Source organism: Enhydra lutris, unplaced genomic scaffold (genome assembly GCF_002288905.1).
Source record: "Enhydra lutris kenyoni isolate GAN:26980312 unplaced genomic scaffold, ASM228890v2 scaffoldscaffold3, whole genome shotgun sequence".
NCBI lineage: Eukaryota > Metazoa > Chordata > Mammalia > Carnivora > Mustelidae > Enhydra > Enhydra lutris.
Window position 1 is genome coordinate 60642603 of NW_019154087.1, and position 12510 is coordinate 60655112.

Consider the following 12510-nt stretch of genomic DNA (forward strand, 5'->3'; position numbering starts at 1 on the left):
CCTAAGCAGAAGAAAACAAGGATAAAAGGGTAACTTCCTGTAAAATCTGAGGACACTAGCAAAAATATAAAGAACAGTATGAGACATGAAAAAAAAGGGGGACAAAACCTTTAATAGAAACAGTTTGGTTAAAGATTTAAGAAACAAGAGGCAAGACTTAAAAAAGACAAACAAACATAATACCAGAAAATAGTGCCAGATACAGTGGCTCTGGCTCAACTATTGCAGGGGGGGGGGGGAATAATGAGACTGACAGTTTTTTTCTATTAAAAGACATAAAATGTAGAAACTTAAGCTCAAAAATATCAGAAAATAAATCATAAAAATCCCAATATTTTATGCCATATTTTCCTGGTGATCTGAATATACTATACCTTCTTGAACACTTTATTTTCCCCCCATATTGGGTAACATTTGTCTGAGGGGGTGAGAGGGCTTACTTGTCCTGTTAAAGGGGCTATTACTTCCTACAGTTCTCAGAAGAGTTGGTTAAATTTGCCTCGTAGATTCTAAATTCCCCATGAATCATGAAGAAAGGAATTTTGTGAAAGCAATTAAATTACATGCAGAACACACATGTGCCCACACACATGCAAACAAAACAACTACCTGCTAATTTCCCACTGTCATGGTTTCAAAATCATACATAGCAGGAGAGAGATGTAGAGGCTTTCTGGTCTTTTCCCTGGGGAACTGTAGAATAGTTCATATCTCACAATTTTCCATTGCAATCCCTGTATCATGTGGTGTTAAACTGTTAAACAGTCATTATTCTGCTAATATTCCTTCATTTAAGCAATATTTATTAAACATGTACCATGGATAAGTCAATGTGCTAGATGCTCAGTGCTGAATATGAATGTTCCTCAAGTGAGGGTCAGTCATTACATTACTTAGAGGTTAATATACATATCAAAACTTGTATGACTATACTTTAAATATGTTGTAAAAAGATAAAGGAGTGGTGAAATAATAGTTACAGATAATTTTTTAAAACTGTCTAGGTGAGTTACATCTCCAAAGTTCACATAAACTCAAATTCTGTTAGTGCTAGTATTTATTAATGACATCATGCTCACATGTCTTCAGAATCAGAAGGTCCTTCTTTAATATGCTCATCTTCAATTTCATCTATTTCAAGATTGTCTTGACATACATCTCCTACAGTGGGAACATCCATCAATGTTCTGAACAATTTTGAGAGATCTGGAAGTGAACATGTCCTCAACATCTAAAAAAGTCAACAGATTTCTTAGTAGGAGTAAGATTATTAGAAAATAAAAATGAAATAAAAAAATTAGAAAGTTAGAGCTAATACTAATTTTTTATTTTATATCATATATTTAGAGTTAGAAGTTCCAGAAGTGACTCATCTAAGATTAGAACCTAATTTTCTTGAATTTTAGCTCTGTAATTTTTCAGTGAGGAAAACTAAACTGGTGAGTTATGCTTAGGTTTCAAAATTCAAGGTATAGGGATTCACTTTAGTCACCATTTAAAAGCAAGGAGAGGCGTTTAGTCAGGGTATACCCAGGGAATGGAATTAGAAATCTGTCAGAAATCGGCAGTGCCAGAAACTGCCAATTTGCTCCTTCTCACTCAAGACCCATACTGTCCCTCTTTCCTTGTATCTCTTTCTCTCACACTTTCCTATGGCCAATCTTCCCCATATATTTTTCCCAAATCCTGAACTGAGTTTGTCTGAAGCTTGGCAAAGCACTATCATGTATAATTGGTAGCCCTTTGTATCATTTATCCTAGGAGTTCAGTTAAATAAAAAACTTCATATTAGTGGGAAAAAAAAAGTCTAATATCACTTCCATAAACAATGGACTGTAATTGGAGCCTTTCCCAAAAGAAGGTAAGGGTGGATAGACAGGTACTTTGATGTTTGTACGGAGAATCATTTATAGCAGCAGGTAAGAAGGAACTGACTTGAGAAAAAAAACAATGTACAGTTGAGGTGTCTAAAATTTGAATTTGTTTGGGAAAGACCAGGAATAGAAGAAAGTGCCCCTGTCCACCAACCTATTAGCAATTAGAATGTGATGGATAGGCAGGATGATCAAACAAATGTCTATATACATAAGTCTCAGAATTTGGTTAATAAACCTAAAGGAACCTGTGAGATTTGAAACCTAACTCCTAAGGCCCTGGTAAGAATCCTACACCAGACTGGAGACTGTGAAGAAAACATAATGTTTAGCATATTAATGAAAACTTATATACTTTGCCAATTTAATTGGTACAATCTGTTTTTGAGAATAAAAGAGGATAGATTTCCACTATTTGAACATGATTTACATATTATAGCACAAGAAAAAGATGGTTATGAACTACAAGATGGGTAGATAGGTTGCTTGTTAAAACACTTAATGATGGTACTGAAAGTATATCTTTTACTGAATCTCCCATTGTCAGCAGAATTTATGCTTGACTTGTTTATTATTTGAATCATGTATATTATAAACCAATAGTGTGCAAAATATGCATATGGTAACAGTTTCTCCAGATAAATGCTAATCAATAAAAATATAGATTATATATGCATTATACACTTAAATTCAAGGGGACTCTATATAAAGATGCAACCTTTGTTAGGCTGAGATAAATTTTCATCCTGGCTAAAAAGAAATCTCAATTTTAGTTTATTCCTTTCACTAATAATAATAGCTTTCCTAACCTAATGTAAAATAATACAGTAGAAAGAAATTTCAAGAGGTATGTAATTTGGCAATTTTCCTCTTGGCATGGAAATGGGTATATGCACCCATCAGTCCAACAGCTATCTGTCCTATATTAAAAATGTTTCATGTGCAGTCTTCCTTGATAAATATTTTAGGTGTTTTGTTTTGGGTTAAGTTCTACTTTTTCTCAAAAATGAAGAGTACCACAAGTTGGTAGACAAGGGCTATTTCTGTTATTCCTGATAATGTTTAAAGCAAAAACAATAACAATTTATTGTGGTGTGTGTAACATGTGGATATAAAATATAAGAGAACAATGCCAAAACAATAGACAAGAGGGTGGAAATGGAAATATACTGTGAAAAGGTTCTTATGTCATATGTGAAGTGATATAATATTATTTGAAGACTGTAAAAAGCTAAAATTGCATCTTGAGAGCTGAAAATTACAACTAAGTTTTTGAAAAGATCTATACTGGCAAATAATAGAGATAAAACAAAATGTTAAAAACACTCAATCCAAAAGAAGGGAGAATAAAAGTAAAATAAGAACAGAAAAAGTGATGAGACAAATAGAAAACAAATAACAAAGGTTTAAATTTAATCATACCAATAATATATTGAAAATTACATGAAAAGTAAATGGCCAAAAAAAAAAAAAAAAGTAAATGGCCTAATCACTTTAAATAAAAGAGGTTGTCAGACTGACTAAAAAGCAAGACCTGACAATGTGACAGCTACAAAAAAAAAATCTACTTTACATGAAAGTCAGTGTGATTATAAGTTAATGTGTGTGTGTATGTGTGTGTGTAAAATAATGTAAAATAATGTGTGTGTATCCTTAACAAATAATAATCATCAGAAAGCTAGACTGGCTATTACAACCAGAAAAAATAGATTTTAGAACAGGTGATATGACCAAGAATACGGAGAGTCATTTCATAATGATAAAGAGAGCAATTATCAAGAAGATATAAAGATTATTAATTTGCATTCAATTGACTAGAAATTTCAATACTCCTTTTCCAGTAACTGATAAGTAGAAAGAAAATTAGTAAGACATAGAAGATGAACAACACTATCAAACAAAAAGTGACCTTTCATAATAATAAACCTATCAATTCATCCAGAAGGTATAGTAATACTAAATTTTTATTCACTCAGTAACAAAGTTTCAAAATACATGGAACAAAAATTGACACAAATGAAAAGATAGATAATTATATAGTTTTTTCTCAAAAAATGATATAACTAGATAGACAAAAAAATAGTAAAGATAAAGAAGACTTGAACAGCACTATCAACCAATTTAATCCTTGACAAACTTAATCCTTGACATTTACAGGCTATTTTACATGATGACAGAAGAATACACATTCTTTTAAAGAGATCTGTTAGAGTAGTAGCCGCCAGTAAAGGAGTCTAAAGGGTGACTCATGAGTGCAGAGGAAAATATGATACACAGAAAACCAAGAGATAAAATGATTTTAAAAATAAAGTGTATATCAGCTATGCCGGAAGAAGAAAAGAAAGAAGAGAGAAAAAGGTAGTGGGAATTAGGCAATGTTCTAGTAATTAATTTGCCAAAAGCAGTTTTAACGGAGGAGTGGGCTAAAAGTAACGTTGGAATGTATTTGGAAGTGAATGGAAGTGGAGACTATAAATGTACAACATATTCAAGATGTTTGGTTGTAAAAGGGAGCAGAGAAAGGGGTGGAATGGTAGCCAGAGAAGGATATGTTCTCAACAGAAGTTTGCTAATTATGATGGGACTTATTAGAATATGTATGTTGAGGAAATGATCCATTATAGAGGAGAAAGTTGATGATACAAGCTAGTGTGACCAAAGAAAAATAAAAGGAGGGACTTCTTGAGAAGGTGAGAGAGGTTAGGATTCAAAGTACCAGGAGAATTTCCTTTAATAAAAAAAAAAAGACAAGTAGCATAACAACATTTTAAAAGAGAATTTTAACAAAAATCTTTGTAAAAGCACAGATTACTTCATTTAGTAAACAGATTATTTAAATGGTTATAAGTAATTTCTACCTTTTCTTCATATTTCAAGGTTACCATTTTGGCCCAGTGATGAACTCTCATGACCTCAAAGCTTTTTTGCTTTTTTTTTTTTTTTTTTTTAAGATTTTTATTTATTTATTTGACAGAGAGAAAGAACACAAGCAGGGGAGCAGCAGGCAGAGGAAGAGGAAGAAGCAGGCTCCCCACTGAGCAGGAAGCCCGCTGCAGGACTCTATCCCAGGACCCTGGGATCATAACCCAAGCAGAAGGCAGATGCTTAACCAACTGAGCCACCTAGGGTCCCCTCATGACCTCAAAGATTTAAGGGATAGACAGGTATGGCCTTCTGCCCTTGCCTTAAATAGCTATAAATTGCTTTGATTTTCTATGTTTTTTTTTCCTTGCCCCTCTCCCTCAGAGGAGATCTTCTTTGTTGTGCTTACTTCCCAAGTAAGTACTTCCATAGAACTATTAAGGCTGAACTAAGGTCACGAAAGAAAATAAAATAATAAAATGTATTATGCAAGGAATGTATACACAGATATGTTATTCAAAAGCTCTGGGCTAAAGACAGTTAACTATATACCTCTACTACAAAAGAAAGTACATGGATTATAGGATAATCCTTGTCTGTAACATAAATAGGCCTTATTCTCAAATTCTGAAGTTCATAAATTTGTTTTCATAGTTCATTATCTTTGAAAACTTGACTGCTATTAGACAAGTGGGAGAATTTAGCAATCTCTACATTTAAAATAAGCGTAAGAAAACACTCCAAAAAATAAAACAGATCCAATTTGAAAATTAAATTGAAAATCAAAATGACATATTTAAAAAGGATAAAAGAATTCAGGTAATTCATTCCCATTTAGACTTACATACATGAAAAATGTTCAACCTCACTGGTAAACATAGAAACACAAATTTAAAAAAAAATATATCATTACTCACTAAATATAAAATTTTTAAGTGAATGATAACAGTTGGTGCTTTTTAGAGTACAGATTCTTACATACTATTGAGGCATTATAAGCTATTTCTTAAAAAGGCAAATCACGCTATATCCAATATAACTTTTGAACTCCGCTTACAGAAATTTATTTTATGAAAATAATTGTGGCTATTGTCAAAGATACAGGTGTGGGTGGTTACTATAACATGATCCTGGAGTCCCAGGATCGAGTCCCACATAAGGCTCCCTGCTCGGCAGGGAGTCTTTTCTCCTGCTGACTTTTCTCCTCTCTCTCTCTCTCTTTCAAATAAATAAATAAAATCTTTAAAAACAAAACAAAACCAAATAAAACAAAAAAAAACAGGTGGTTTCTATAACAAAAACTGAAACCTAAAGGCCCAACAATAAAAACACATTAGTTAAAAAAATTATATATAGCATAGCAGCTTAATGGAATTTGTGATTCTAGATAACATGAGATTATTCGATGATATGACAAAATGCTATTTTTGTAATAATTTATAATATTAACATTTGTAATAATTTTATAGTACATATTAACAGAAAAGCAGGTTATAAAAATATGCATAATCTATTTTAACAAAAAGTTTTATATATGTAATACATATATAAAATCTAACAAAATAAGTGATTTCTTTATATCTTTAAATTTTCTATAGAGATAATATTGTAATTTCTTAATAAAAAATTGGTTACATATTTTCAAAAATACCAAGTGAAAAAAGATGCTTGAAAATTTTTTGCCAGAAAGTGCATATGAATATCTATTACCCTTTCTATATCAAATTAGGCAAACACATTTCTGTCTCCTTAAAATATATTGCTTAAGTTTAGTCTTATACGAAAAATGGAAGTTGGATTGAGTAGTGAGGAAGGGAAATGGTGTAAGAGGGATTTTACTTAAATAAAAGTAGACCCTATAAAACGAATCCTGAACAAGGAGCCAATGAAATAGTTTTTGTCCTAATGGTATTCTCAGTGTACTCAATTTTACTCTCAATGGCAATTTCTTTTCAGAATCCCAGAAAAGAAGATGGAAGTTTTTTGTTCTTTTTGTTTATGTGTGTGTGTAAGAGTTTAAAACTCAGTATTATGGCTTATTAAAGAAAAACAATAAATAAGAAATGTTACTAAAACAGGTATTTTCCATTGGAGGTGCATACTTGCCTTTGGGTTGTTTGCATCAAATAGACCAGTTGAAAGTCCGATCAGCAAGGAACTCTGGTTTTCATTTTTTGGTGGTGAATCAGAGCGAGATCGAAGCGGAAAGGATTCTTCTGGTGAACACAGAACTGACTGAATTTGAGAGACTACGTTCAAGTGTTTTGAAAGAACCACTCTATGGAAAAATGGCTCTGGTTGCACAGGTTTATCTACATCACATTTAGGGTGCTGAGGATCACCTATTTCAGGTCCTGTGGTATAAAGGAAAGATTTTGTGGTAAGTCTATACAGTACTTAAGCTCTGTGTGATACTGAGAAAAGCACAGTATTTAACATGAGGCTTACTTATATTGACTTCACTAAGGTGGTCCACATTCCTTGGGATTTCATCTTCAGAAACTTCATTTTGCTGAGCAGTGATCCTATCTTCCATTCTGCACAGAAGGATACATCAGTAGAAATACAATTTACTAGAAATAAAAGCACTCTTAAATAAAAAAAAAAAAAAGGAGCACAAGTTCACTAGCATGCTGTGGTTCCTCTTCCAAATATTTTCCTCATTTATATGTGTGGATATATATATATTTTTTTCTCTCTCATAAGTACATTATATTTTTTACCCTGTTAAAACCTTTAATCATAATCACTAATCAGTCACAAAAACCAGACTCACCGCTTCTTATAACTATGGTTCCCAAAATGTGTTCCCGAGACATTAGGAACACACAGAAGCTTGTTTAAAATGCAAATTGCTCAGCGCCTACCCCAGACCTATCAATTGGAAGCTTTGGAGGATAAAGCCCAGCAATTTATTTTAATAAATATCAAAGTAATTCTAATCTTTACTAATATTTGAGAACCACTACTTTAAGCAATCAAAATGCCCCTTAATAGCAGAGAATATAAAACTGTAGTATACTAATACTATAAAATATTATGCAGCTGTTAAAAAAATGAAACAGAAATCTATGTGAAATACTGTGGAATGACAGTCTATAAATAAATTAAATGTAAATAAATGTATCTTATATTATATAAATAAAATAATATACTTAAACAAAGTAGAAACATATTTATATATTTATTTAATATATACTACAACTTATTTATAATATAAATAAAATAATACATTTTATAAGTAAAATAAAATAAATTAATAAAATAAATTGATAAATTTATAAATAAAATATTTTATTAAGTAAGCAAAGTAATCTACAGATCAATTTGCATTAAATGATATTAGGTTTCAAAAAATGGTATATAGCACAGTATAAAATATAGAATGATATGCACCAAAAAGTTTTAACACTAAAAGAGAGTGAATTAATTGAGGAAAAAAGGTAAAGAAGAACTGACAGTTTTTATCTCAATAAAGCTGGAATTAAATTCATGTATTATATATTTTTAACAAAAATTTAAAGACTGGAAGAATACAGTCCAAAGGTTTCAAACAAACACAGAAAAAGATGCTCACCATCACTAATCATCAGAGAAATGCAAATCAAAACCAAGATATCATCTCATATCTGTTAGAATGGCTATCACCAAAAAGACAAGAGGTAAGTGTTGATGAGACTGTGGACAAAAAGGGAATCCTTGGGAAGCCTGGGTGGTTCAGTTGGCCAAGCGTCTGTCTGCATTTCACTCAGGTCATGATACCAGGGTCCTGGAATGGAGCCCCAGATTGGGCTCCTTGCTCAGCAGGGAGTCTGCTTCTCCTTCTCCCTGACACTCTCCCTGCTTGTACTCTCTCTCTCTCCCAGACAAATAAATAAATAAATCTTAAAAAGAAAAAAAAAAAATCCTTATGCATTGCTGGTGAGGATGTAAATGGTTTGGCCACTATAAAAAACAGTATAGTTTCCTCTAGAAATTAAAAATAGAAATACCATACAATCCAGTAATTCTATTACTGGGTATTTATCCAGAGAAAACAGAAACATTAATTTGAAAAGATCTCTGTATCCCTATGTTTATTACAGCATTATTAACAATAGCCAAGATTTGAAAGCAACCCAAGTGTCCACTGACAGACGAATACACACACACACACACACACACACACACACACACACACACACAAATGGAATATTATATAGTCATAACAAGGAATGAGATCTGGCCATCTGTAACAACACAGGTGGACATAGAGGGTATCATGCTCAGTGAAATAAGTCAAACAGAGAAATACAAGAACCATGTGATTTCACATATTATACATGAGATCTAAAAACCAAGTGAACAAACAAATGAAGCAAACAAAAGCAGAAACAGAGCCATTAATACAGAGAAATAACTGGTAGTTACCAAAAGGAAGAGGGGGAGGTTAGAAGATGGGCATAGGGGTAGGGGTTAGTTAGTAAGAGGTCCGTGGTTCCAGTTATGGAATGAGTAAGTCATGGGGATAAAGGGAACACAGACATAGGGAATATAGTCAAGGGTATTGTAACAGTGTTATATGGTGATAAATGATAGCTACACTGGTGATAACACAGTATAAAGTACAGAGCTGTCAGAAACTAATGTAACATTTTGTGTCAACTATACTGCAATAAAAACAACAACAAAAAACAAAAACAACAGTACCAGTAACTTTTCTCTGCAAGTTTGGCTTATAAGCAGTTTTTGTTTTCTTAATTCTTTTTAATGCTTCTCAAATTTAAATAACTTTTTTTACTTTTTCAGTTTTAAATTTTGAAAATTTTTCTATTTTTGATTTTCAAAGTTTTTACTTCTAATCATGCAAGTAACACTTTTCTTCACTGAAAATGTAATGTTCCTTGCTTCCTCAGAAAGTTAAACACAGAATTACCAGATACTGCAGCATATCTACTCTCAGCTATACACTTCAGAAGAATATGGGTCTGCAAATAAAAGCTTGTACACAAATATTCATACAAGCATTTTCAACAGCCAAAAGGTAGAAACAATCCTGGAAATGACCCACTGTCATATGCTGAATGCCCATCAACTCTTAGTTGCCCGTACTGCCATCCGCTTGGTATATATCTTCCCATATTTTTCCTTGAATTTTAGAGAAATAGTGTTATTTTAATATATAGAAATGCCTTTTTATTCAGTACTATTTTATTCAGTACTATTGTATTAATCATTTGATAACTGGGGCATATTTCCATACTGATACATGAAGCTACATTTTATTCTTTAAAGTGCTATCTACTGTCCACAGTGCAGTATACAGAAACTTCTTTATTTTTAGCAGCTTCCTCATTAATGATTACACTCTTTCAAATTATTTGTTACGATTCTCCTACAATAAACATTCTTGCATATGCCTCTTTGTGCCCATTGTAAGTAATCTTAGAGTAGATACCAAAAAATAAAAGATGTATTATTACAGGATATATACATTATTATTATTTTTAAAAAGATTTTATTTATTTATTTGACACAGAGAGAGGGACCACAAGCAGGAGGAGTGTGAAAGGGAGAATCAGGACAGGGAGAAGCTCCTCAGCAGGGAGCCCCATGTGGAGTTCATCCCAGGAGGACCCGGGGATCATGACCTGAGCCAAAGGCAGACACTTAACCACTTAACCTTCTGAGCACCCAGGAGACCTAGATATGCATATTTTAAAGTAACAAAATCAGCAAATGGATTTCAAAACTGGCTCTCCCAATTCTTATGTGTGCTTGCAATGTATCAACGGCCCTAGGGCCCAACCTCACACCAGTATTTGATGCTATTATTTGCCTTCCTCCTGGCTTCCTGTTATTTTTGTAAAGAAACTTTCACTAGCAAAACATCTGGACTCTTGGCCCACCTCTTATTTACTCCTCTTCTTTGAGGAAGAACAAGTATCTGACATTCATGCATTCATAGTTCTCCCCTGAGTAAAGTTAGTCAAAGAACTTAGGAATTTGATGTCTTTTTCTCACTGTATTGTATTTACTAGCCATATATGTGTTTTCCTCCCTTGTAAACAGCTATATTCATATTCTTTCCCCATTTTTCTCTTGGGCTTTGATCTTTTATTTCTTAATTTGCCAAGTTCTTTATGAATTGTGGATATTAATTACTAGGGTGCATCCTTTCTATTTGTTGACCTTTACGTCTTTAATAAATCAGATATTGTTTTGTTGAATGGCTTTAGAAATGGAACTTTTATTTTCAAATTGTGTTGAAGTGCTAGATATGCTATGTAGTATAGAGAAACACAATATTTTTAACTATTTCCTTATTAGTGATTATTTAGACTATTTCAAATTATTTGCTATAAGCATTTTTTATAACAAGCATTTTGGCATTTTTTTTGTGTGCTCATGTCCAAGTCCAGCCCTCTTCCTGTTTTTATAGATGAAGTTGTATCAAAACAGTCGCAGTTATTTGTCTATGTAACACCAATGGCTGCTTCTGCACTACTCAGGCAGAGTTGAATAGCTGTATCACAAACCAAATACTCTACCCAATACTGAAATTTTTACTACTTGGCCCTTACAGAAAAAGATTGATGGTCCCTGTTACAGACAATGGCAACGGAAGAAACTTCCAATTATTTTTTATAAAGAAACCATAATGATGACAAAATCCAACAATAATTTCCCACAACCAAAAGGAACTGAAAATGACTCTTGCAAGTATTAATACAAAAATTCTAAAATATGTAATTACCTTAAAATAATGTCACGAACAAAAAGAATCTACTTAAGGTATGCAGGATGGTTTATGTTAAGTAATCCATTAATATAATTAATTATACAGTTGACCCTTGAACAGTGTGGAGGGATGGGGTGCTGGCTGAATCCCCTATGCAGTCAAAAATGTGTGTGTAAATTTTGACTCCCCCAAAACTTAACTACTAATAGTCTACTGTTGACCACAGCCTTCATGATAACACAGTTGATAAACATATATTTTGCATGTTATATGTATTATATGCTGTATTCTTTTTTTTTTTTTTTTAAGAGATTTTATTCATTTATTTGGCACAGAGAGAGAGAGAGAGGGGGAAGCAGACTCTCTGCTTAGCAGAGAGCCTGACATGGGGCCCGATCCCAGGACCCTGAGATCATGACCTGAGCCAAAGGCAGCGGCTTTAACCCACTAAGCCACCTAGGTGCCCCCATCTGCTATAGTCTTAAAATCCCTAACTTTTATTTTTGTCAGTATTCCAAGCTACACAGTTCCCCTGCCAGTTTTTTTTTTTTTTCCAAATTGCAACAAACCTCCAAAAAATTTTCCAATATATTTATTGGAAAAAAAAATCCATGTGTAGGACGAGCTGCCATGCAGCTCGAAACTGTGTCATTCAAAAGTTAACTATACTAATAAAGAAAGGAAAACATATATATAAGCAGTTCCATAGAGAATGAAAACTATTTGTTAAAATTCATTCCTAACTTTAAAAAAAAATCAAAGTATCAATAGAAACTATCTTAGTTAAAAGGTACAGTCATGCCTAATGATGGTTAACAAGAGAAGCATCTTCACTAAAGTCAAGAACACCACAGAAGTACTCCCTATTTCCAATATTTGACATTGTATAAAAGATACTAACGAAGGCAATTACAGAGAAAAAAATCAGTGTGTAAAAAATTGGAAAGACATAAAATCATCATTGTTTTCATATGATATAATTGTATATCTGAAAAAAGCAAAGGATTCAACTGAAAATCTATCCTGAACAATAGTAGGTATCAATAAGATTGT

General features: G+C 32.6%; 1 protein-coding gene across 2 annotated transcripts in view; it reads right to left on the reverse strand.

Moving 5' to 3' along the window:
- Nucleotides 1-12510, reverse strand: part of LOC111157092 (NIMA related kinase 1) — a 218060-nt gene that overhangs the window by 24292 nt on the left and 181258 nt on the right. For both annotated transcript variants that reach the window (XM_022518338.1, XM_022518328.1), the window contains 3 exons: nucleotides 7185-7273; nucleotides 6843-7090; nucleotides 1080-1231 (listed from right to left, as the gene is read on the reverse strand). In XM_022518338.1, coding sequence (XP_022374046.1) covers nucleotides 1080-1231; nucleotides 6843-7090; nucleotides 7185-7273 — 489 coding nt within the window. The remainder of the gene's footprint in view (nucleotides 1-1079; nucleotides 1232-6842; nucleotides 7091-7184; nucleotides 7274-12510) is intronic.